This window comes from Manis javanica, chromosome 15 (genome assembly GCF_040802235.1).
Source record: "Manis javanica isolate MJ-LG chromosome 15, MJ_LKY, whole genome shotgun sequence".
Taxonomy (NCBI): Eukaryota; Metazoa; Chordata; class Mammalia; order Pholidota; family Manidae; genus Manis; species Manis javanica.
In genome coordinates, this window is record NC_133170.1 from 32,463,580 (window position 1) to 32,490,029 (window position 26,450).

Genomic DNA, 26,450 nt, shown 5'->3' on the forward strand with positions numbered 1-26,450 from the left:
GAATGCCTAAAATGTAAACCAAAAAGCTGACAGTGGTTATCTCTGAGTAGGAGGATAATGGATAATTGTTTTCTTCTCTATGCTTCTCTGTGCTTTCTAAGTTCTCCAAAATAAGTATTTTCTACTTTCTCCATGGCTAGCATGCATTATTTAGATAGTAAAAATAATTGATATTTGTCCTATATTCGTCTTCAATTACAAAATCACACTAGCAGAACTTGGTAACTGATTGGAGAGAGGAGTCTAGGGAATCAGTTTTCTGGCCCAGGTGCTCTGGGGGGTGGGGTGGCCAGTGATGGAGAGAGGGGAGGGAGAACAGCCTTACCTAGGAATTCTTGTGGCCTCCCTGCCAGCTGGAAGGAAGCCCACAGCTGCTTTGACTTCCTTGTGGCCTCTTTGCAGCCCGCTCGATGGTCTCCACCTGAGTCTGCAGGCCCCAAGCCCGCCTGCCCACCTTCGTCTCTGCCTGTATGGTGCAGCCAAGCCCATCAAAGTGCCCTGCGAGCAGCAGCATTCAGTGAGACTCCGGTTTTGTCTCTGGAGACTTGTGGAGGGCCTGCTGTTGCCCGGCACAAAACAAGGCCTTAGCAGTAAAAAAGCAAAAAGAGCAGACAGTCCTTCCCTCCACAAAACTTAGCCCAGTGTGGGGCACAGATAGAAATGTTTAAAAACCACTTAATGAACATATAATTCCAGACTGAGACAAATGCTCCAAAGGATAGGAGATGCTTCCAAGAAATGTAAGGAAGGAAGCATTCCTGGTCTGGGAGCTCAGGGAGGATCCCAGGGAGAGACACCTGGGCCGAGGGCCGAAGGATGAGTAGGAGGGATCATGCAAAAGTGGTCCAGGCCGAGGGAATGGCATGTGTCACAGGCCTGTGCTGGGAGGAAATCAGACAGAGTTGAGTCTAAAAGAAAAGCTGTTTGACCAGGAGTCCAGAGAGTGAGGGGCAGGGTCCAGGCAGGTGGAGGTGGATAGGCCAGACCCCACAGGGCCTCCTAGGACACAAGAAGCTTCTGGTCTTCTCCCAAAAGTAGACCTGCAGCTGCAGCTTAGAGGGACTCCCGTGCAGTGTCTCCCATCACGTTCTTGCTGCCTGAGGCCGTGGCCCTGAAGCCTGATGGCAAAGTCCCGCCGGCCTGGTAGCCAGATATGAGGGCTCCCCTCCCCTCCGAGAGCAGGGTGTGAGACACTCTCCCCGACAGACACCTCTGAAAGTTGCTTTACAGTTCAGTTTGCAACTTTCTCTGTGGTTTCACATACTTTAACACTGATGTGTGCACAACTTGCTAATTAATTGAATCATTTGGATCTGAAAACATCTTGTTCTAATGGAAGACTGCAAAGCACTCTCATTAATTCACAGGGAAAATTATCCAGCTTTTCTCTTCTTTTATTTTTTCTTCCTCTTCCCAGCTTGGCTTGATGGTTGCGGAGAATTCTTCTAAGTAGCCCTGTGAAAACCAACCCACCAGATCACAAAGCACCAGTGACTGCCATGGGACCAGGGAGAGGGTGCCCCCGACTTTGCTTTCCCTGTGCAGAGGGCGGCATGGGTGAATGCCCAAGTCCCCAACACACAGAGATGTCCAAGTCAGAGACACAAAAGTGCCCAATGGGGGGCTCAGACATGGGGACCCTGTCACATGTGTGTCAAAGGTGGCCCAGCACATGTGGCCCAGATGTAAGGAAGGAGCCCTTGCCTTTCCTAGTGCACTTACTGTTGACAGAAGGCTTCTTTGGGACTGGGGGTGACCCGGGGCTGACTGGCTGGTAACCACCTCTCTGCCATTTGCAAATGAAAACCTGCAGCATCCCCTTTGAGCAGCATTCTTGGTGTGTTAGTGTTTGAGCTTATAAGGGGGTCCTTCTCCCCACAGGACAACAGGACAAGCCCACAGAACCCTGGGGTCCATGACAAGACCCATGTGCTAAGTAGGGTTTTTCATTATTTCTTTTTTTTTCCCTGCAGGGACCTGAGTAGTTTTAATGTCCTTATTGTAGTAATATATAATATCAGAAGTAGCCATTTAATCATGCTTAGGTACAGCAGCACTAATGCATTCACACTGTGCGACCACCAGCACCATCCATCTTTGAGCTCCCTCCATCTTCCCAAACTGAAATGACACACCCATCACACACAGACCCCCTCAGCGGGGTGTGGATGGAAGGTTACAAGGCTTTTCAGATCCAGGCCCTCGGGGAGAGTGGCCTGGTCAGCACTCTGTAGGAAGAGGGGTCCACTCATGCGATCCAGAGAAGGCAGTTTAGAGCTGTTTCCTCAGCCCTTCCTGGACTCTCACCACGCACGTGGATCCTGGGGTGACTCCGTTTCAGTAAAAGAAGCCCAACCCTCCCAGAATCTAAGACACAGGCTGACCCAGGCTTACAGCACCTGGGCTGGCCAGGGGCGCTGGTAGTCCCACTGCGGGTGATAAACAAACAAGGCATTGCCTGGCTGGCCCTGGTCCATGGCTTCCCCCACAGAGACTCTGCTCCAGGAGAGAAGAAGCCAGGCCGTCTCTAGGATGGAGTGTCAGAAATTGGGTAGCTCCGGCTGAGACAATGTGTCTGTCCACTGGGGAGTAGTGTCTGCCAGTCCTTCATCTGCATGTGCCTCCAGGAGATCTGGAATTAGGCCAACCCGGAATCAGGTCCCCACACTGTCACTCACTGACCATGGGACCTTGAGCCTCAGTTTCCTCATCTGAAAAATGGGCTTGTGGTACCTCGCTGGTCAGATTGCTGAGAAGGTTGTGTGTGGCTGTGTCCATGTGGCCTCCAAGAAGGCACATGGTTCAGTGAGTGGGTGCTGACGTCCTCACTGTGGGTGCTGTCTGCTTGTGCCCGTGCAGGTCTCCAGGTGGTCCTGAACTCCATCATCAAGGCCATGGTACCCCTGCTGCATATCGCCCTTCTCGTGCTGTTTGTCATCATCATCTACGCCATCATCGGCCTGGAGCTTTTCATGGGGAAGATGCACAAGACCTGCTACAGCCAGGAGGGCATAGCAGGTAAGGCAAGCCAGCAGTCGGTCCTTGGCCTCCCCACCTCACACGGCTTTCCTCCAGCTGGATGCACTGCCTCTGCACCACCAGCGGTGTCAGCAAGGCACCTCCGCTGAGCCAGAGGTTGGCGGGGATGGGCATTCCTTTCTTCTGGGAATTTTTGTTTTTGCTACAGTAGATCTCTATTAAACAACTAAATGCAAGCTCTGTCCAGCACCACTAAATGCTGTTTAAATAGCTGTGAGATTTGAGAAACATCCCCTAGCCATCCTTGAATATTTTAATTAAGAACCAGAGCTGACCTCGTGACCGTGCATCTCTCTGCTCCGTCCATCCCGCAGTGTTATAATGAAAAGCCCCTGCAGAAAGGCAGCCTTGCCTGCTGCTAGGGGCTCCCCATCATCACCCTGGGTTATTCTCACCCTTTGTGGCTGGTCCTGGCTCCTCTGCTTTCAGCATCCCTGCCTCTCGCTTCATAGGCATGACCTCTTGGCCCCTAGCCCAGTGTGGGGGGAGGCCATGGGCAGGGAGTCACCTCGCTGCAGGCAGGAGAAAGCTGAGCTCTACAGCACAACTTCACCGTCTTTGCCTTTTTGAGACCTCTTTCCACATTCCTTCCATAAATCAACATATTTAACAAGCAACGCTGGCTCATTAAACCCTCCCTGAGTAGGACTAGGGTGTGGGCTTGTGGGATATGATACAAACTTCTGTCTTGGGATACTAAAATCTCAGCCTGACCTTTAAAATAACATTTAAGCAGAAATTGACCAGGCTTTTGAACAGACATATTAAGTAGTTTAACTAAAAACTTGTTGAAAAAAATACCCGCCCAGACATTAGTAGGTGCCAATTTTTGCAATTTTCTTTCAAACAACAAGATCTTTCATCTCACTTTTTGGCACCTTAATGGAGAAAGGGGAGCATCTGTCTGAAACATTAAAGGATACTTCGTTTCTCTCTGTCTGTACTGCTTCTCGTTCTTTTCAGCCCTCGCTTAGAGGGGTGAGGAGAGACAGCATCTATGCCACAAGGAGTGAAAGGGATTATTCATATTCAGAAACCAGTTGGATTACCTGATCTGAATGATCTGCTTTAACTGGCAGAGTGACTGGATGTTTGCAAGGTTCCAGGTCACTGCAGCATGCCACCATCCTAAAACAAGCAAAAACTAAGACTCCACACACTGTTTTTGCTTTTTTGTCACCCTGGAGAGAATTTCCAAATTGCTTGGATCAGACGTGTATAACATAAACTCTTGTATTTTTTTTTTAAAAAAAGGGATGAAGCAGAAGCTCTCTAGTATTGTAACAGGTCTTATCTTTGGGTAAAATTCTGAGATTTCCAGCTTTGCTGAAAGGGATATCAAATAATACAATGAATAATATTTTCTTCTTGAATTCAAGTCCCGCCTTTTGTTCAGTTCAAATCTGTAGCTAGCCCCAATCAATAAATTTGTTATTTGTGTAGCTTTGCATTCTAAGTCCTGCGTAAAGGCTGTGGTATGTCTGAATTTCAGGCAGTTCTGTTGAAATGATCAGTGACCCGTTTGGCTCAACCTCCTCAGGCAGTCACAGGGATGCTGAGGCTCAAAGACCGCCGTCCATGCAGCAGGGGGTGGTGCTCACCAACAGCATACCAAATGGAGAGAGGGAGAAGGTGAAAGTCTGCCATTGTGCCGATGGTGACAACCTGCCCTGCCACCAAATGGCTGCCCACCTCTTAGCTAAGGAGAATTGCTCCCAAAAATGCACAGTTTTTCTCATCCTGCTGGAAAAATAGCAAAAGTGTGTTCTCTGCTGGTGGCAGGATTCTCTAGGGCCACTGCCAGCACTGGGCACTAGTGGGAAGTTGTCAGGCCTTCAGTGGCCTCGAATGGCAAGAAAATAGAAGGCATGCTAGACAAAGGGGACACAGAATAGGTGCTGTCCTCTCTCTGCACTGCGTGGGACCATCAGTCCAGGAGCCAGGGTGGCATACGATGGACACCGACAGAAATACTGCAGAGGGGAGCCAGCTCCACCCAAAAGGTGACCTCACTCTGTGTGTGGAGCCAGGTGCCATGCTGGGAAGAGGGCCCGAGGACACGTGGGGCAGAGCCTTCCTCGCAACACCCCGCGGTCAGGAGCTCACTGACCTCCTCCCCTGGAACCTGCCGTCTGATGACAGTCCGGGGCTGGCTCCATCATGCCAACAGGACACGATCCTGCCCTCATCAGGGCCTCTTCCGCCTGCACAGGGACAACCCTGACGAGGAGGGGGAAGTTTACAGGAATCTGGACATACTCAGTGCAGCCAAAGAACAGAAGGAAGACGCCTACAGTCTTTGAAACCAAACCCCAGGGGATGGGGGGGCGCGGTTCATACCACCTTTGGAACAGCTGCTTTTTTAAAAAGTTAAGGCCCTGGACTGAATTACTCTATCTTTCTGCAAATTTAGATGATGCAAAAATGCATGTGAGCCCTTGTTGTAGTTTTTAATGGAATTTACATCGAATTCTTCTTTTCACACTTTAGTTGTCAGACTGTGGATTTTATGTGCTTACAGAACTTAGAATACTTTGGGTTTTGAGCCATGTTTCCTATGAAATCCATAAAGAAAGCTCTGGAGCTGCCTCCAAGCCACCCTCCACATCCCTGGAGAGGGGGACTCAGAGGAGACAATGTCCCCCAACCCCTGAGGCACCTGCCAGCGCCCTCCTGGCTCCTCGACAGATCCATCACCATGTGCCGGGCCTGCTATTTCTGGTTTTCCCATCTGTTTGATGGTGCTCTGAGCCAGGTCACTCTGAATAACTCTCCTAAGCACAATGATTATTACCCCTGAGATGGGCAAAGAATTGGTTGGCTAAAACCCAGAACTAAAATCACTTTCATGCTATTCACTCCTTCAAGCTGGGCCCTAAAAAGTGATTGCTTCTGTCTTTGGTGATTTCTCCCTGGAAGCCCTGACTGGCACTGCCCCAGGAGCTTGTGTTCTTGCTGGTTTTAACAGCATTTCTAAAATCTCTCCTGAACTTTGCCTCCATTATTTTACCACGAACTTAATCTGGACTTTCCAAAGTGACTCTACCTCTCTTCTTTCCGTTTTAAGACGTGGGGCCCACACTGTTTTTCCTTTTCTCACCTCTTGTTCCCCCCTCCTCCCTGGGACCTCATATCCCTGCAGAAAACCAGCACATTTTCACAGTCAAGCTAACCTCCCTTCACCCCCGGCTCCACGTCTCAGGGACCTGCTGATCCACATGTGGGCACATTTTTTGATGTTCCCTTTAGTGCTTTTGATAGATGCCTATTGTTGCCAGATCCTCCTTATTTCTGCATTGTTCCCAAATCTTTTTATTGTTCAAGACAGATTTAAAAATAGCAGAGTAGCGCATGAGCCTTTAGATAATCTTTCTGAATCTCATCCTTTTTTCTTTTATTAATGAGATCACTTCCCCTTGATGCCATTTTTTCCTTCAACATATATTGTAAAACCCCAAAATACAGCTTCCTTCCGTGAGTACACTCAGAACTCACTTCAGCAACCTTCACTATTACCTTATTTCTGCCAGTTTGGGGAGTTGAGACACAGGGAAAGCTCTCAGCTTAGTAGTCACAGGGCAAGGGCACAGGGCAAAGGTCAGCAGCAACTTTGTTGTACCAGAAAGCAAACCAAGAGGGAAAGAAATTCACATCTTCCCTCTGGGTTTCTCTCCTTCTCTTCCCATCTCATCTTTCATACCATGCCTGCATTGCCTTCATGGTGACTGAACATTATCACTCTAGAAAGCCATCGTTAGGACCTGTGAGAATCCAACAAAATGTTTGATCTCTTGGGTCTTGGTTTTCCAGTGTCTACACATTCAATTTTGTCAGTGCTTCTTATCCATTTTTTTATGTAATCATTAGGTTTGTGACTCACTTATCAGTTTCCCTCCTTTCATAGCCTCTCATTGTTTAAACACATCCAAATATCCAAAGATTTCAAAATTTCAAAAGTCACAAAAAATTAAAGAGTTCAGTCACATGACCGGATCCCACCTAGGAGTCAGACCTTGAGTCAGGACATGGTGCAGGCACTGTCCTTCCCTCCCACAGCTCAGGAACCGGGGGTGCAGACATTTACACCATGGTTGTTGCACACGACCTGAAGCACCAAGCTGGGAAGCAGCACTATTCACAACACCTCAGATGGGGAAACCACCCAAACATCCATCAGCTGATGAGTGGATAAGTGGACAGTGAAATGTACTGCACAGCAAGAAAAAGGGACAGACTTCCTGGTATGTGCAGCAACACAGGTGAACCTCGAAAACATCATGCTAAGAGAAAAAGAACAGACACAAAAAGCCACATAGTATATGATTCCATGTATATGAAATTTCTAGAAGGCAAAGCTGCAGAGACAGGAAGCAGATCAGGTTGCTAGGGGCTGGGGTAGGAGCACGACTGGCTGCCAACCGGCATACGGAATTGTGGGGGGTGACAAGTGTTTTACAGTGGGTTGTGGTGATGGCTGCACAAGCACAGAAATTCACTAAAAATAATTGAGCTGTGCAGTCACATTGATGAAATACAAGACATGTAAACTATATTTCAATAAATCTGTTAAGAGAGAGAGAGAAAAGGAAAAAAAGCCAAGAAGACACCAGCCAGCACTTATTTTCAGCCATACTGCTCAACTCCATTCTCCTAAGAATTCCCTGTTGAGGATCATCGCTGCTCCCCTGCCTTCCTCCTGGGAGTGAGCGGTTTCAGGTGGAAGTCACACTGGGAAGGAGCCCGTCACCCAATAGCTGCTGTCCAGACTGCGAAGGGTCGGGGCTCTGTGCTTGTCCCATACATGTGAAACAAGAGAGGAGAAGATCCCGGGTAACCTGCGCTTCTAGATGCAAAACTACCTGCAAGGTCTCCAGGGGGGCACATTTTCACTGCTGTTAGAGGCGATCCTTCGTTTGTTAGAACTGAGGCCTTTTCCATTGGTTACTGTTACTTCCTACAAGCCAGAGATGGTGCCTTCAGCTTCACAGGCTTCTGTGGAGTGCACACTCTGGCTGTCCACAGCTGGACCAAGACTCTGTCAGTGTTTTACCAGACGGAAGTTCCTAGGTCAGGCAAGGCTTATTTCAATTTATCAATGATCTTCACCCCAAAAATATAAACCACACTATACCACACTGATTTTCTAGTAGCTCTTCCCGGCATATGGAATTAGCCCAACAGGTAGCCACAGTAGGTATGGCACACTGCTTCCTGAACAAGCCCTGCGGAGGGAGTCGGCTCCCATCACCCACCCCCACTCTGACCTGATCAGCGGTCGGACAGTGGTTCTCTTCTGAAGGTTTTAACGCAGAAGAGCAGAGGCGTGTGCGCGAGGCTCCTCTGTGGGCGTGCGTGAAGCACAGTCAGCAGCCTTGGTGCGCGAGGGTTGTGACAGAGACTGCTGCAGCCGACACTTGCCCTGACAGTCGGAATTCTTTTTACCCTTCACCTGCATGGGGCCTCCAGGGAAGCAGCTCGCGTCCCGATGAGGCACGGTGCAGTGTGTAAAGGGCCACATGTTGTCAGAATCTGGGGCCCAGTGAAGTGAAAGGGCCTTCCAATCAGTGCCGTCCTCCCTCTAACATCGGTATTCCAGTGGGGGCGCCTGGAAATACCACCCTAAAAGGAAAATGTGGATTTGCCGTCATATTCCAGGATATTTTCCACTCAACACCATTGCCTCGTGGTTATTTTTTAATTGACCATTTGACTGTAATGCCCATGTGTCACAACAGAATGTGAAATTGCCCTGCTGTCTTTGAAATCAATCACCGAAGTTAAAATCCATCTTACAATAGGTAGTTGGGAGTGCCGACCTTCCGAACCGAAGGCAGCTGCCGCTAGTCCCCAGTCCCTTCCGCGGCTGAGGCCTCCGTGGGGGGCCCGATGAAAGCGTGCCTCCCATCCCGCCAATCCGTCCCGCGCGGCTCTCTCTGATGTCTCCCCCTTCTTTCTCTGCTCGGTTCTCCCCTCTCTGCCACCTTCTCTTCTCCCCTGCCCATTCGAGATGTCCCAGCGGAAGACGACCCTTCACCGTGCGCGCTGGAGACCGGCCACGGGCGGCAGTGCCAGAACGGCACGGTGTGCAGGCCCGGGTGGGACGGGCCCAAGCATGGCATCACCAACTTCGACAACTTTGCCTTCGCCATGCTGACCGTGTTCCAGTGCATCACCATGGAGGGCTGGACCGACGTGCTGTACTGGGTGCGTACCTGAGACAGACGGGGTGGGGCAGGGGCCTTCCCTTGGCGCCTCCCCTTTCCAACCTCCCGTGACTTTGCGACCACATCCACACCTTGTGGAGGGTTTGATGAATGCCTTTGATTTCTTCCCGGTCTTGCCTGAGAAACAAAGCATGAAATTTTCACCCTAGTGAGTCTCTCTCTCTGCCCATCAGCCAGAGAAAAATGCCATCTTTCAGGTTGCCCTGCCATAGTGAGAAACTCTGGGCCACTGCCTACACCCCCGGGATTGGTTGGCCAACCCTGACCCAGGATTCCATTCGACTCCTCCCCCCATTGTAGGGTTCCTTCTGTTCATATCCTTGTCCTGCCTCTGTCCCCAAAAGAAAGCTAGATGGCACAATTATTAATTTTTAGGGCTTAAATGTCAGGCCCTCTCTTCTAAAAAGAAGCCATTTTTACTGACTTGTGTAGCATTATGGCCAGCCATTATTCTTTTATTTCTCATGTTAATCTTAGTGTGTCATTTGGAGCCATCCATCAGACAAACACATTGCCCTCATTTTCACTGCTAACGAAACACTGCTGGTTTTGATGCATATCTAGAGATGCCACTTCTCAGGTGCCAGCCAGTAACAGTAAATCTGTCATTACTGTAAAGACGCCCATATTATTATCCAGCAGCCAACACTACTTTGCCAACCTTCAGGCTGTTGAAGTGCCAGATTTTTATACCGCCTGTCCCATAGGCAAATACACACCCCATATTTGAGCTGTCTCCATTCTGGCAGAGTCAAGTCCATTACTGGTAAAACTCCAGAAAATGTAATTCTCTGTAGTCTCCTCTCCCCGCTGCTTCAGCCTGAGGGGCAACCTGCCAGAATCCAGCGCTGTTCTCCAGCATTTGGGCAAAAAATGCTTATTGCCAGGCTTGAAAATACCATCTCCCCCAGAGTTTGCAAATAGTCAAATGTACTTGGCCACACTGGAAACGATCTCAGAGCCTGCTCAGGGGACAGTGTCCGCGCCCTGAAGCAGGGAAGCGGTCTCCTTCCCAGCACAGAGCGGCCCGATAGAAAGGAGCTGCCCCATGGGAGGCGTTGCTTCCTCCTGAGTCAGAGAAGTTTGGAAAAACAGAGATAGGATACAGGGCACTGTAATTCTCCATTTTTTAAAAAATAAGATCCATGTCCTATTGATTCTAAAACCCTCGTTTTCCAGTTTTTATGTTACAGTTGACATGGTGAAACCCAGCACTGCCCTGAAATTTGTGCCTCTCTGCAAATGACAACTTGAAACTTCCTGAGTACCTGGTACCCAACAGACACTTATTGAGCATCCCTTGCACGCCAGGGGTGCTGCTAGGTACTAAGAGGGTACTCAGCGCCAAGTAACATCCAGTTCAGACTGGAAAGCTCATCCAGGGAAACACTAAATTTAAGCTGCATGATGGCGGCACCACCAGAGCCCTGCCAAGAGGAGCTGCTATGCTGTGATACTTCCAAAAGAAGGCAAAGGTCAAATTGCCCCTTTCTCAAACTATAATGAAACATTTCAAGACATTTCTCAGGCCCATGCTTGATAGGAACTGGTTTTGAATAATTTGTAAGACAAAGAGGTCTTGAGCTTACTGTACTCAGGCAGGTTTATCTCAGTTAGCAAAGCTGATCACATCCCCAAGTGGCCCTCCCTGGTCCTTCTCCCTTCCGTGGATTCCCCTGGCCAGCCAAGGGCAGAAATATCCTCCTGCACACCGGCAGTTTCTGCCTAAAGGCCATGGAACATTTGACTGTATGAAAGGTGCTTCAGAACCTCATCTTATGAGCTTCAAACCCAGGCTTTAAGTTTCTATGGAAACAAATGCCTTCCATGGCAGCAAAGGGAGGGCAGGGTGGCAGTGGGTGAGTGGGTGTGGGGCTGAGGGGAATAGGTATAATTTATTTTGCTGATGGCCTTGATGTATATTTTTGTGATCTCCCTTCATCCCTCCTCCCGACTCACCCAACACAAGTCACTCGTACCCACCAGCCAGATGGGGCCCAAAGAAACTGTCACACTGACAGCTGGAGTAGGGATGAGAAGAAGCTCCGGCTGTAACCACCAATTTGCAGCAGCTGTGTTGTGCTGCCTTCCCTGCGATGTGTGTGATAGAGCTCTGGCTACAAATGGGAAAAATGTCTGCAGTGAAGGAACAATCCCAGGCTCACGGGACAGGCCCCTCCTTGATTTTCCCAGCACCTTTCTGAAATGGCTGTGTGTGTGTGTGTGTGTGTGTGTATGTGTGTGTGTGTGTGTGTGTATGTGAGTGTGCATGGGTGTGCAGAGTGAGTGTGTGTGCTGAAACAGGCCTGACACTTGGGTATTCATGGTGGAAGCCCAGCGCACCTGCTTTCAGTCTCTCTAACTGCTTTGACCTTCCTATGGCCATTTCCCACTTTCTTCCGTCCTCCTCTCTACCCCTCCTCCTTCCTCTCCCTTGAGCCTTCCTCCTTCTTGCCTCTAGGCCTATATCCCTAAACCCACAGACTCTCAAATCTCAGTGTGGGTCTAACTACAAAGATGTCCAGACTTCCCTCCAGGACACTGAATCACAAGTCCTAAGTCGGGCCCCGGGGCGTATGTTAGAAAGACTTCCCAGATGATTCTGCAGCCAGAGGAGGAGTCTGAAAACCCCTAGAGGTCTGACCTGCGGAATCTCCAGGGTGCTGCTGAGACACCACTGTATTTCAAACTGTCTAGGGAGATAGTTTCCATGGAAACTCAGAGAGTTTCCATGTTTGAGTCTTCCATTCAAAAGAACACACTTCCCTTCAAGTCCAAGAGGCAAGTCTAGAGCAGGCAGGAGGGGGCAACCAAGATTTTCAAGTTCAGCAATGAATGGACACCCCAGGGCTGGGTTCATTCAGAACCAACAGACAGCTGGTTAGGTGTTCTTGGAGAGAGAATAGGTCACTGGGGTACCAAAGAAGCAACTGATTCAATCACTAGACACTATCTGAGATGGAAGGGAAAGGCAGGGCACCAGTAACACATGGCAGGCACCTGCCTCTTACTGTGCATGATACCAAGTATTTTTCTTTGTCTGACATCCTTTATGTCATTCCATTGCCACAATTTTGAAGAGTTAATGAACTTAAAGTAAAATAAAATTTGGTCAAGTAATACTCAAACATTTCCTCGGCTGTTAAAGCTACTGGCTGTACACTGGGTTGAGTTTCCAACCAGCTGAACAATGTGCTTCAAACATCTCTATTACCTAGGACCCTGCTCTAGAAGTCTGCAGATGACAGGGTCAGGGGTGGGGGATTCTGGGGATTTGGAAATTAAGTCAAAACTCAGGATTGGGGTGTGTTCCTTGGGAAATGGCTGCTTAAGCCAAGCCTTTACATTTACTCTCACATTGTCCACACCTCCTAAAAAAATAGTGGAGAGAAGCGATCAAACAAAACATATTGGCTTTCTGTAGAAGCAGGGAAGCACCGAGGGAGGAAAGAATCCAGTGCTATATGGCATTACTGACAGTTTCCACTTTGATTGTCTGGTTTGCTTATTTCTTTTAACCCAATATCCCTGCCCTTCTGCATGTAATGCCAGCCCACATGTCTGACATGGTCTCAGCATGTGCCTTCCTGAAACATAGGAGGCGGCTGAGCCAAGACAGCCTTACGGTACTCACAGTGTAGCCAGGTCACAGCTACGTAGCATGAACACCAGCTGGTTAAGGACCTGTTCGGTGATGGCATTGTACACCTGACGTAGCCCTGCTCACAGGGAGCAGCAACACAGCCGCTGAACGGGGTTTGGATCTCATGAAGAGCTGTGGGAAGGGGAGGGGCTGTTAACGCAGCCACCACGTGGGAATACTCTTTTCTGGCTTTCTAGGACTCAGATGCCGGAGCAATTCTTCTTCAGAGGATTCTGTTGACCCCTGCTCAGCCTACGCCTCCCTCAGGAAAAACACTCTAGTGTGTTGTCCTGGACTCATGCCCGCTGCACCCTACCACCAACAGTGTCAAGGTCTTCCCAACACTAGTCACTGCAGCCCCCAGGTGGCTTCTCTGTGATCAGTTCTTCCTCTAATTTACAAGCATTAGAAATTGAGTTTAAAAATGAGGTTAGAAAGAATACTTAGTGGGAAATATATAAAGGAAAGATTGTTGGAATCACTAAATATCGTCTTCTGTAGTATGTAGATTGGTTCTGGTTCAGCAGGAGGCCTTGGAACGGAAGTCCAGTGATTTAACCTTGTGTAGGTCAGTTGCCAGCTCCACGTTTTGTCTTGTCATGTCACTTACATGTCTGGACATGCTGGGAAGATATTCCTCCTAACCTCTCTCTCTCTCTCTCTCTCTCTCTCTCTCTCTCTCTCTCTCTCTCTCTCACACACACACACACACACACACACACATGGCAGCCACTCCTCTTGATCTTGGTGCTGCTGAAATAGTCCTCGTTTATAACAAAGGTTTTGTACATTTGAGCAGATTTTACCCTATTTTTCTCCCCACTCCATCTTTTCTTCAGAAAGCCACCTCTTTCTCTACAGAATACAGAAAATGAGTATCTGAAGGCATCATGAAGGAAGAAACAGTGGAGCTGAATTCTCGGGATGACCTAATAGTTCATTCTAAGTGAAGAGCCAAAGAAAAATCTTCAAGTAATCTAGAAGCAGCACCCTGAGCTCTATGTGATCAGAGTAGAGAAAGTGGTACATCCAGCTCACGGCCCTGTGGTTCTTAACTTTGAATCTGCCTCAGTAAGAGTGGCGCCCACTTGGTGTCCATGGACAGAGGGTCTGTTATCCAAACAGCAAGCTAGTGGTTCATGCACACATCATGGGACAGAGTCATCATCTCTGCTGATTAGGCTTTATTCTATTCACTTCACTGGTGAAAAGAATGCATCCTTATTATTCAATAATTCCATCTAACAATCATTTATTGAGCATTTACTATGTTCTCTCCTGGGTGGGGAGAACAAGCAGAAGAGAAAGGCCTGCCTTGAGGAGTTCAGGGTCTAACCGAAGAGAGACGGAACAGAAGAATCATGACTTAGCAGTACAGGGCCATGCGCTTGGGGGCCTGGCACAGACACTTCGGTGAGGCAGTGGGACTTGGCTGGACATGGGGCCACAGGAGGAGCGAGAGAGAAGCTGGAGGCTGAAGAGAACTGTGTTTTAGGTCCCCAGCCCAAGGGACCGCACGGCTGCCCCCGAACTTCCTCACCCAAGGTGTCCAAGAGCCTGCCTGCTGGAGGTGCAGTCACGGGCATTTGGCAACCTCCGTGGTTGCCCAGGACCAGCAAGCATGGCCTCCTTTGGCTGTGGGTCAGTTGCCCCTTCCAGGTGCACATACCTGGGCCCACCACTCCACTCTCCACAGCTCGTGGCCCCTACCAGGATATCAGTGCATGATCCCATCTGAGGTCAGGGGTGTTTTCAAAATTGGTCAAGGAGTTAATATTGTTGGCTTGCATTCATGTTAGGAGCCCCTGGCATCTGTGCCCAGCACAGCCCAGGCTTGTCCATGTGCCCTGAGGCAGCCACAGATTTCCACGGACAACAGCCAGCAGGTGCTGGGGGAGGACTCAGGTGAAACCGCTCAGTGGCCCGAGGGTGAGCCTCCCATGTCCGGCAGGCAGGGTGACAAAGGTCATAAGCAGCCCCATTCACTGAGCTGACCCTGGGCCCTGGCATTCATGGCTGCCACACGCCGTGTCCTGATGACACTCTGTGCTGCACTGTGGCTTTTGTGGGCCTTCCGCTCCTGCCTTTGATGGCAAGTGACAGCGTCTCTTGGCTTCCCCTCAGACTACTTAGGCTTTCTAGATCCACGGAGCCTGTGCCATGGCCCTTACAGGGGAGCAGCTCATGGAAAACTCATAGAAATCAGCGAGGATCAAGAGTGGTCTTGGAGGAATGGGTCAGGCAGTGTTGCTCCTCCTATTTTTTTCTTTCTGGGAAAAAATTCATGTTGGATTTGAAGGTTTACTGTTGAGGTTCCCTCAAGGGACTAGACATTGGCTGCAGAAGGGTCTTCTGTATTTGGAACTCAACATTCCTTTGGCTCTGTCCACAGATCCTGGGAACAGCAAGGGGTGTGTTTCAGCAAAGGCTGGGGTGGTCCTGTTAGGCCCTGTCCTGGAGACCCCGAGGGCTGTGTGCTGGCCCTCACAGTGCCTCTCCACGGGCCTTCCTGAGCAAAATCACAAACTTCCTTTGTCATAAGCCTAAGAAGCATCTAGTTTTAATGGTTTGAGACCTATCCTTTTTTCACTCTAAATAGGAGTGTCAGCAATCTGGGTCATTTTTTTTAAATGCGACTTTATTTATTCCTTCTCTTCTTAATAGCTCCCTTCCAGCTGATCTAAGGCATCAGTCCCGTCACTCCAGGCATTGTCCTGCTCGAGAGCACTCAGCACCGTGCTCCTGGCCCAGCACTCCCCAAAGTAGGTGGCTTAGAACATGAGGAGAAAGTAGGAGAGGACGTAAGGTGTGCTTTCCTCTAGGCCAGAGCCTCACATGGCTGACAGAGCCACTGGGTCTGAGGGCCTCTTGCAGCTCATCCATCGTGCTTCTGGCCTCTTACCTCCAGCTCCTTGCCTGCTATTCCCCATCCTGAACCTTTCCAAGAATTGTCCCACAGCCAAGGGGCAGAAGCAGAAACAAGGACAAGGCGAATGGGCCATCTTTGGGGCATCTGTGGGTCATGAGGTCTGAGCTGCACCCACTCGGGGTCCTCAGTGATGCTGAAAGTCACTCCCTTGTGTGTAGTACAGAGGAAAGAACAAACTTAAACAGGGACCAAGGAGATCTCTGAGGTTCGTGGGTGTACTGGCTCATCAGAGACGTGTGGCCTGAAGGACTGTGTAACTGGGAGGTTAGGGGCTCACAAAATTTGTGGGCCGCGAGAACCTGGTCAGGAGAGGTGTCATTTCAGGGAGGTCGGCTGCGTGCCAGCCAGCCCTCCCTCCGACTCACCACTGGTCAGCACAGCGGTTGCCTCCTGAGGAGGGTGAGGAGGACCTCGATACAGGGCAGGGCGAGGGAGCTCGCTGGGAGCAGACCCCTCCGCAGCTGGGGAGGGTGCTTCCGTGGGGTGAGTGCAAGACAGTTGCGTGGGGCCACTGCCCCCGAGGGTGGGTGCACAGCCTGTGTGTGTTTCATCAGCCTTTCCTGACCTCCAAGCCTCCCCAAAGAGGAAAGAAGCACCCACTTAGGGAAGAGGGAGGGGCGTCTTCTGACCGCCATTGGCAGGATTTAGCCTGAGAGGGAAAGTGAGGGCGCCCGGGGGGCTGCCTCTGACCTTGCATCCAGGTTTCATAGACGCCTCCTGGCACACGCCTCCTCCCATCCCAGGGCTATTTCATCCCCACTGCGTTCACCGTGGCACGGGACACATGGTCTACACACAGTAGGCACAGGGAATATCTGTTCCCCAAACACGGGCTCTAACAGTGCCACTCAGAGTCAGGGAACAGCATGTGGCGTGCAGAACACGGTCCCCGCCGGTGACAGCTCAGCTAGCTGGCTGGCCCCCACGCCTTTCTGCTCCCTCATCTCATTCCCCGAAACTCGCCCCTTCTGGTATGAATGCCCTTTTGTTTTTCTCCTGCTGGTAGGAAGAACATTTACAGGACTTCCCTCTGCTGGTGTGGTTCCCTTGGTGGTTTGGTTCCGTCACCTTCTGGTTAAAGGAGGCCCCCGGGGTCCCTGTGATGGGAACGGTGTCTGACACACACAGACCTTTCTGCCCTGCCTCTCCCAAAAGCTGCTGTTCGGCGGGATAATTTAATAACCACTGGGAAAATCCTCCATCCCAGAGCCAGGATGGCTCCACAGCTGTAGGTTCTATTTTTAACAATTGCCAAGTTCCTAGGAAACCCTTATTCCCACCATGAGCTCACATGGCCTCTGGCTTCCTTCCTGCCCCTGAGCTCCTGCTGTCAGCAGCCCCACATTGCACAGCCCACCCAGGGCTGGAGGGCTGGCCATTGCTTGCTTCTCCAGCCCCCTTCAGCCTCTCCTCTCTCTGTGCTGCTTCGCTCCTACCTGCATTTACCACCTTCACTGTAGTCGCTTTTTGAATGAAATAAGCTGCCTGCCCCGCTAGCCAGGGCTTCCTGTGTATAGTGCCATGCCTAGCACATATCAAATTCATTCATTCACTCAACAAACATCTAGAGTGCCTGCCATGTGCAAGGCACTGTTCTAGGCTCTGGGGATACACTGGTGAACAAAACAGACCCAAACTACCTGTCCTTGTGGCACTAAGGTACTAGCATGGAAGGCAAACACACAATAAATGAGTAAATTATACTTAGAAAGTGATAGTGCAGTGTAAAAACTAGAGCAGGGCATGTAGGAGAGGAAATGACAATAAACTCACATTAATTGAGCTTGCTGATGCCATGGCGAAGTGGACACAGGCTGGGATCTCTTCTCTTCCTCAATTCACCAACGATCCCAAGCCTTCAACATGGTGTCTATACCCTGCACTATGATGACATCTGACAGATCCCTGTAGCCAAAATACAGTGGCCCCAGATAAACATTCATAAATCTGGAAAGAACAGACTGCAGTGTAACATTTCAAAGCAGTCCGCCTAGGTAGATCTCTGAGTACTTCTCAGTCTTTATGCACAGCACACAGAGGACATTATGTTTGTGCAGCGAACTTAGGTAAAATGGATAAGGTCTCTCAGCCTGCCAAACCCTGAGGGCTAAGGATGGGCCTGTCCCAGCATACCTGTAACTCACCTGAGGCTCCCCGCAGTGGCCAGCCAACTGCAGCATGCTTTAGAATCAGGTGATGCACCTGTGGAGCTGTCAGGCTCTCTGAGTTCTTGGGAAGGCCCAAGAATCTGCTTTGCTAACAGTCCTCCTGGGTGATTGTGAGGCTGGAGGCCTTTGGAATCACTTTCTGGAGCTCTGCTGGGCAGCATAGCAGAGGCAGGTGGTCAGTCGCAGTGTTGGTCGTGTCGTAGGTGAAGCTGGGAGCCAGGGAGAGAATGATGTCATTGGTGGCCCTCAACCTTGGCATACATCAGATCACCTGCAGGGCCAGCTACAGCACGGATTGCTGGGCAGTCCCCGAGTCTCCCCTGGAGCCCAAACAGGTGCATTTCTCAGCAAGATCCCAGGAAACGTGGATGCTGAGGTCCCCAGGACCACCTCCTGAGGAACATGGAGGCAAACCACTCAGGAGGTGTGTGTGCTTTGGAAATCGCATTCCTAGGCACTAACCTCACTGGAACAAAGTCGGGGCTCATTTCAGGAAGACTAGGCTAACCCTTATTAGTTTAGCCAGAAAGCATCAGAAGAAATAGATTTGAGAAACTAAATCGGAATACAATTCCCCTGAGAGACTGCTGCTCTGTGACCTACATCATCTTCATGGCCACCCGGTTGCCAGTCGTGCACTGTTGTTTAACAAACGATGCTTGGGGCCAGAAGGTAGAGGGGCTGGTCTGCACTTGCCCATTTCTGTCCACCATGGCCAATTCAGGCTACCATGGTGACATTGCTGCACGTGGAGATGGGAGAGGCAAATGGTGGGTCTCAAGGCCCGTGGGGGCCAGCTGGGCACACCCCTGCCTCCAGCTACTCGTGTGCAGCCTTGCATGGAGGGCCTCCGTCAGCCAGCTAGGTGAAGGTCAGGTCCCGGGTGAAGGGCCCTTTCCATCTGGGCTATGCTTGCTGACAGGGAACTGTTCTCTGAATACTGAGCTGGTGTGACCGTCCTCCCTGGCCTGCAGCCTAGAGGCTGTGAAGCCCTGGAGTTTCACCCCAAGGGGCTGGGCCTACTCAGGCCCACGCGGCAAGGCCCCGAGTTAGGCCTCCTCCCCACAGGTGCTCTCGGGCTCCGGACTCCAGCTCTGCCAGTGAGGGCTGAGGTGCTCTGACTCCAAGGTCAGGGGGCTCGGAGTCCAGAGGAAGATTAATTGGCATGGAGACCCAGTTGAGCTAAAGTCGTCCCAAGCTGAAGAAATTATGTTTTGAGGTGACCCATCTTCTGAAACAAGTGAATAGAAAACACTGGAGAAATTTTTCTGTTCCAGGAAATAAAACAAGATAGAGAGCCAGAAAAGATTCCTGTTGAGGCAGAGCCTACAGACCCAGGTCAGGGGCAGTATCTTGAATGGAGATGATGCCGGGCCCACAGTGGGCCCTCACCACGTGGACAGAGGCCAAGTTAAGCCCGCTGTGTCTGCTCCAGATTCTGTTCACACCCTTTCCGCCTCCTCCTCGCTTTAACTCAATTCTGCTTTTCTCTTTCCTGACTTCCCTCCATCTTTCCAGATGCAGGACGCCATGGGCTATGAGTTACCCTGGGTGTATTTTGTCAGTCTGGTCATCTTTGGATCCTTTTTCGTTCTAAATCTGGTTCTCGGTGTGCTGAGCGGGTAAGCTGATGTTTCTGTGTCCTCTTTACGATGCAGCCGAGCAAGGTCTCAGGTTCCACTACATCCATCGCCAGGATCCTCAGGGACGGGACCCTAACAGGCCCAGGAAAAACAGAAAAAGAAAGGCTCCATCACACCACAAATTGAGACCCACCGGCTGGGCAGGCTGTTTGGCCTCTGGTTTGCACCTAGAGGGTCCCTGGGTCCTGGCGCTGTTTGGGCCGGTGTCTGGGAGCTGGTGGTGACCACCTGGCAGTGCTCGGCTGCGGAGCGCACCTCACTAACTATCATTCCATTCTTCCAGGTCAATGATGCCGTAGGAAGGGACTGGCCCTGGATCTATTTTGTTACACTAATCATCATAGGGTCATTTTTTGTACTTAACTTGGTTCTCGGTGTTCTTAGCGGGTAAGCAGGACCAAGGAAAAAGGTCTTGATTTTTCCATTTATTTTATTTCCTCTTTCTGCTATTTATTCCTGGCTTTATTCTTTTTCTGGGTCTAATGACCCTGGGAGAAGAGGCCACCTCAGGAGCCTTGAAGTGAATATCTTTGGCCTGGCTGGGTGGAGGGTCAGATGTACAAGGGTTAAGCTATCGGCTTGGGCTTCACCCAGAGAGACCTGGGCTCGCCTGCCTTCTGCCAGCTCCTCTGAGAACCCCACTCCCAAGGGCGGCTCAGGCAGGCAGGAGCTCTCCTAGTACCTGAGGAGTAGCATGCAGAGGCCCTTGAGGGGGGGTTCTGGCAGCAGGACCTGGAGCGAAGCGTCGCAGACGGTGTGCCCTAAGTGCATGCACCCCTCTTGCACAGAGCACCCCCTGATCTCTGGAGCTGCTCATGATTTGTGACTGGCTGAAGTAAAGATTTCAGACAGCCATTATTCAGTGTTGAACAGGGTGGGGTGGTAAGAGCTTAATTTAAAATGTAAACACGCGAATTCAGATGAAAAATAGACTTCTCTTTGGTTTTGACTCAAAGACTGAGCAGTCCATGTCTGGGGTCCCCTTTCCTGAATGGAAAGGTCACTTATCTATTTAAAGCCATAGATCATTTGAGAATAGAGGAGATGAAATATACTTTCCTTCAGGCTTATCTACTTGGCTACAAGCATAAAATTCACCTAATTTCAGCTTCTTCTCAGATGAACTTAAAGAGTGGCCAAAGTAGCATATGGTTGGGTCCAGTGGCCATAGGGGGCCACCTTTATGCCATGAGACTCACTGGGTATTTCCCAAGGGCACACCAGCCATGCCAAGGCCTAACACCTAAATGCTCCTGGTGACCTGCTCACCGGTAACACACTCTCCCATCTTTGCTATGTGGGTGGGGGTGGGGGGCGAATATATTTCTTTTCTGCTCAAGACAGGTCAGCTGCTTTGAATAGCCTTTTCCAGACCTAGACATTAAAGCGTGGAGAAATCCAGGCATAAGAGAAGATTGCTCTTTGTTTTACTCAGTGTATAAACCAGAACCCCACCTCCTGCCACAGCCTGATAAGGCAGGAGTGTCGGGCTTAGTCTTTGGAATTGGGTTAAGGGCAGAAGCTGCTTCCATGCTCAGCCCTTCCCAGGGTGGGTCTCCTGTCAGAGACCTTGAGAACATCGTGCCTTTTGCCAGGTAAGGCCACACAGGAAGTCAGAGTCTTCCATGCAGTGCAAAAGGATGAGCAGGTCAACCTAAGCCCCTTAGCTGTCCGGAGGGAGGACAGGTTTTCACTTTTTGGTTCCAACACGAGAAAATGGCCTTGTGTATATGTGTGAATCACCAAGGAGAGCAATGAAAAAAATCAACCCCATCAACACCACTCCGGCCAGAAATTTGGATGTCCCAGCTCTGCCCTTGCCGGGCACAGAATGCTGAGCGATTTCACCTTTTCTAACTTCAGCTACCCATCTGGAAAAATGGAGGTAACAATACCAGCTCATAGGTTGTTGTGATGACAGAATGAGACCACTTATATAAAATACTTAGCATATACTAAGTACTCAAAAATAATGCTATCATTACAATAATCATTGTTTATTGATGCCTATCATATCTGGAATTATTGGCTAGAATCATCAAACGTTAGAACTACTCCAACCTTTTCCATTCAAAGATGAGGAAAGTGAGCCCATAGCTCGTAAGAGACCTGTATGATGTCCCTTCCCTGGTAAATATCAGAGCCAGATGTCAGCCAGGCCCCCATGTCCCAACGACTGCCAGCTGCATGTATATTGAATGAGCATGAACACGGACCATGAGCCAGAACTTCGACCCTGTAAGAAAATGTGATTGCACTTTCTTCCCATAGAAATTAGGAGAAAATCTGAGCCAGTGAAATTCCCCCAGGAATCTGAAGTGGAGAGTGAGTCGGTTCCCCCCTTAAGCAGAGGGTCTGCCCACAGTCATCTTGGCCCCACTGGAAAAGTTATCTGCCTGGTCCTATCAAAGCAGAGAACTCAAACGGCAGCAGCTGTTGAAGCCAGAGAACATCTCTTTGAAGACCACGTCCTGGCTTGACTCCGCCCCAGTGAAGTGGACTGCGTGGCAACACCCAGCCCAAAGCCCGGCAGGCCGCAGCGCAGAACGGACGTTGACCCTGCCCTGGAGCACTAAGGTTTCCCCACCTCTGAGCCCGCATGTCCTCTGGCCCGCCTGTCAGTCTCTCCTGAGGACTGTCCCCAGCACCTGCTCCCTAACCCATTCCCAGGCAGCGGTCCACTCCTCCCAGCTCCAGAACTGCTGACAGAACATTTCCTGGGGCCCCTGGGCCCCCCTCTGCTAGGACAAAGGAGGGTCTGTGCTCAGGTACCCCCCTTCCTGGTTTACAGAGCTCTCTCCTAATCTGTCCAGGGTGCTGGCCACTGTGGGTGGGCTGCCCAGGGTCCAGGACAAATCCTGGAAGCAAGACCCTAGTGGCTGACCACCTAATGGCACAGATTCAGTTTGAGTCTACATCTTGATTGGTCAGGACAACAATGTGATAGCACTGTAAGACACAGAGAAACACCTCCTCGCTCATCCGTCAGACTTCGCATTCAGCCAGCCTTCCAGAGGCACTCAAAAAAGCCTCAGAGCCCCATGGAAGTAGCTGTCAGTGACAGCACTCAAAGCACCGGCATTCTCCATGACCAGCTCTGTGCTCAGAGCTTTACTGGATTGCTCACTGAATGCTCACAACAACCATACAGGCTGGGCGCCAGTCACATCTCCAGTTTAGAGAAGCATAGTGAGATTCAGAGCAGAAAACTACCTGAGCTTTAACAGGTGGAAAGCAGAGGATCCGGGATTAAAGCCAAGCGCTGGGAACCTGCAGCCTCTGTCCTGACCTCCATATTTACTGTCCCCAAGCCCATTAGACTGGTTAATCCCACGTTCCTAAATTATAGTCAATAAATGAGAAGGGAAGAAGCTGTGGTGCAGAAGGGCAGGAGCAGGCAGGCAGGAGCAGTCTACAGGCAGGCTCTGGGCTCAGCCAGGAGGGCCTGCAGAGCCCACAGCCACAGGGCCATGCAGGGCAGGGCTGCTTACCACAGGGGCTGGCAGCCCTGGGGATGTTAACAGTCTGTGAGAGAGAAGAGAGCCCCCAACTCGAGGGGACTACAGTCACAGAGCATTCTAGAATTGTGGGGCTGGGGGAGGTGCTGAAACCCTATGTCTATCGATTAAGGACAGTATTATTTCACAGTCTAGCACAGTAACTCATCCCTATAAACTATGCCCTTCAGTTACCAAGGGAAGGTTAAGTTGTGCTTGGAATGTTCTGCTTATGACAGTAGAAGGGAATCTGACACTGTGAAGCTTGCACATGAAGGGTAGAGATTCAGAGATTTTGGTCATCGGGGGGTGGGCATCCTTTCTCTGGAATAGGCGCATAGCCAGAACACTTATTCCTGACGAGGCCATATACAGTGAGCATGAAGAATATACATCTCGTGGACTTTTTCAAAATGTTTTCATGTTCTAAAGGATCTGTTGATCTTCACAAGCCACAGACTGGTATTAGTATTCTTATCTAAGAATCAGAATATATTTACTTTCCTTTCAGAAACCTCAGTCTCCTACTAGAATTGAAATAGTGACAATTAGAATTAAAATTAGTGACACCAGTGACAGTGAGATTCTTGAAACTGCACTGAGCTGCAGAATCTAGCTACTTTCTGCTTCCAAGTAACTGCAAGCAGGAGCTTCAAACACATGCCACAGTCGACAAGGGGCACAGGAACTCTTCAATGGTCATCCAGTCCTTTCCCATTAGGAGGTGGGCGTGTCTCTCTCTCCAAAAAGCAGGGAGCCTGGTGGGCAGGCATCTTACAGTGGAAAAGCACACATGGACTGAGACACAAAATCCAGGTCCAAGGATGGAAGAGAAACGCCAGGACGTGCATGCCTTGTGAGCATGAGCCAATTCGGTAGGCCAGCCCCTGTGGTAAGCAGCCCTGCCCTGCACGGCCCCAAGGTGGGGGCTCTGCAGGCCCTCCTGGCTGAGCCCAGAGCCTGCCTGCGGACTGCTCCTGCCCTTCCACACCACAGCTTCTGATCTTCCCTTCTCATTTATTGACTATAATTTAGGAACATGGGATTAACCAGTCTAATGGGCTTGGGGACAGTAAACATGGAGGTCAGGACAGAGGCTACGGGTTACCAGTGCTTGGCTTTAATTCTGGATCCTCCGCTTTCCACCTGTTGGTGCAGCTTGTGCAGATTCCCTCAGCATGAACACCAAACTAGCGAATGGGAGCCGTGGCCCCCACGAGAGGCGGTTAGGTCCCTGCAAGCCTCTGGTCTCAACATTCAGTCAGCCCGTCCATACATGACCTTGCTTTGTGTGTCTGTTTAAAGACATCTTCTTTGATATATATTGTTGAGTCTTTAATATTGAGCTCCTAGCCAACAGCATCTGACTTGTGCCTGAGCAAAGCTTATCTCCTATGCTCACATCTTCCAGAAGGCACATCACAGCCTCCTTGTGCCTACTATCAGGGCTGCAGCACTCTGCATTTCTAACAGAAAAATTGTCAAGAAAAGCACAAAAATGTGAAAAATGTGGCACTAAAGAGGTGAAAAGGACACTTGCTCACAGTCTGGGAGCTGAAGCCAGAAGGCAGAGCAATGCCTCGTTTGGCCTTGGCCAGAGCATCACCCATTTTTTGCCATTTGGTGCATGCCTGAGAATGGCTACAAAGGCACACAAGTATTGATTTGGGGTCATAAGTACATGTTAGCGAGCAGGCAAATTCGCAAATATGGAACCTGAGTAATGAGAACTGACCATACGGATTATCCGAGGGCCTGGGACCTGGCCAGCTGCACTGACGGACTCCCGTGCACCTCCTGCTGCAGGCTTTACTTCACTGAGCACCAGCCCCTGGCTCTCCATTCCACCCCCCAGTCCTCACATTGGCTGTTGCTGGCAAGGCTCGCGCTCCTACTCATGACGAATCCCATGTCTGTGACCGATCGTCTAGTCAGCTGCACTCCCTGGGCCCAGCACAGCCCATCAGGCTGGGGCTGCATGTCTTCATTAGCTCAGTCCCTAGAGCAGGCACATGGCTGGCATCCAGGTGAGGCGGTAAAGAGAGCCACACACTGCCAGCCAGCCAATCCTTTGCTGCCTGGGGTCTGGAGAGGGAGCCCTTGGCTCACCTGCCACCCAGCTACAAGCCTGTCATGCCCCCTCTTTGTGGGAGCCGGAGGGGTGGGGGGCCCACTGGGCTTCAGACTTGGCCCTGCCACTTCTCTGCCTCCCCACATGCCCCACACACCTCATTTTATTCCCCTCTCATGGCTGTTTACTTTAGTTCCCAGATGTCTTGGGGCATAGATGGTGAGCTTTCATACCACAGGGCAGGTGCTATAACCCAGGACTGGGCCAATGATCCCTACTCCAATTTGACACAAGTCCTATTTCCCTGACTCCAGAAGAAGGATGGGTAGTTGTCTATAACTAGAACTTGAATCCAAAGTAGTCCAGAAGAGCTAATGCAAATGCTCCGCTCTGCAGTCACTTCCTTCACAGGCAAGGAAGGGAGAACGCAGATGCTATGGGCAGAAAGATACTCAAGAGCCTGGAGCCACAGCTGTTGGACTTGATGTGCACGGGAAGGGAGCTGGTCCATGGGGTGACTGTCCCCAGAGCCCACACAGGAGTTCTTCCCACGCCCATCCCAGTGCCGAGTGAAGGGAGAGAGCAAAGCAAGGCAAAGCTTCCATCTTCCACTGTGAGCTGCCAGTCTGGCCCCTTTTCCCTGGCATTAAACTCCCTGGGAAGGAAAAGAAAGTACCCGCCAGTTGGCGGGAAGCCCAAGAAAGAGCAAGTTCAATCCAATTAGAATTGGATTCAATCAAATTTAAGAAGAAAATTCCATCCAAATCGGGTCATCATTAAGGCAGCAGTTGAAGAGAGCTTGTTAGCTTGACAGCCCCACATCTCCCAATTAAAAAGTTCCCTAGACCACTCCCAGCCCCAACCCCAGACACCACAAAAATGGGGAGTGCTAAAAAATCTTTCTAAGTGACACAAGCAAAATGCAAATACTGGACAGTGGAGGTGGTGAGAGAGCTGCCCCCAGAGCCAGGCGTGCCGTCTGGTTTACTGGTATGTCCTTCCTTTCAAGTTGCCTTTCCTTAGACTGTTTAGCTTGTGCAAAAAATTTCTTCACAGTACTTTCTACAGCCTCCTGCCTTAAACAAGGCCTTTACTGCTGAGATGAGAAGGAATCATGTCTCTAAGAATTAACCAAGATGCCCAATGCATGTCTCACACACACACACCACTATTACCATAGACTGAATATTAAAGACAAAAATGTTCCTATTCTAGAAGAAAAGGCCCAGACTTGCT

At 50.3% G+C, this 26,450-nt stretch overlaps 1 protein-coding gene across 27 annotated transcripts in view; it reads left to right on the forward strand.

The window, feature by feature from the left end:
• The window catches only part of CACNA1C (calcium voltage-gated channel subunit alpha1 C), a 654,724-nt gene that overhangs the window by 449,222 nt on the left and 179,052 nt on the right, over window positions 1-26,450 (forward strand). For 17 of the 27 annotated variants that reach the window (XM_037014884.2, XM_037014888.2, XM_037014886.2 and 14 more), the window contains exons 6-8: window positions 2,860-3,018; window positions 9,047-9,243; window positions 19,930-20,033. In XM_037014884.2, the coding sequence (XP_036870779.1) occupies window positions 2,860-3,018; window positions 9,047-9,243; window positions 19,930-20,033 (460 nt within the window). Of the gene's footprint in view, window positions 1-2,859; window positions 3,019-9,046; window positions 9,244-19,521; window positions 19,626-19,929; window positions 20,034-26,450 lie in introns of all 27 variants that reach the window. The other 10 variants (XM_037014885.2, XM_037014891.2, XM_037014892.2 and 7 more) reach the window with 1 other exon arrangement.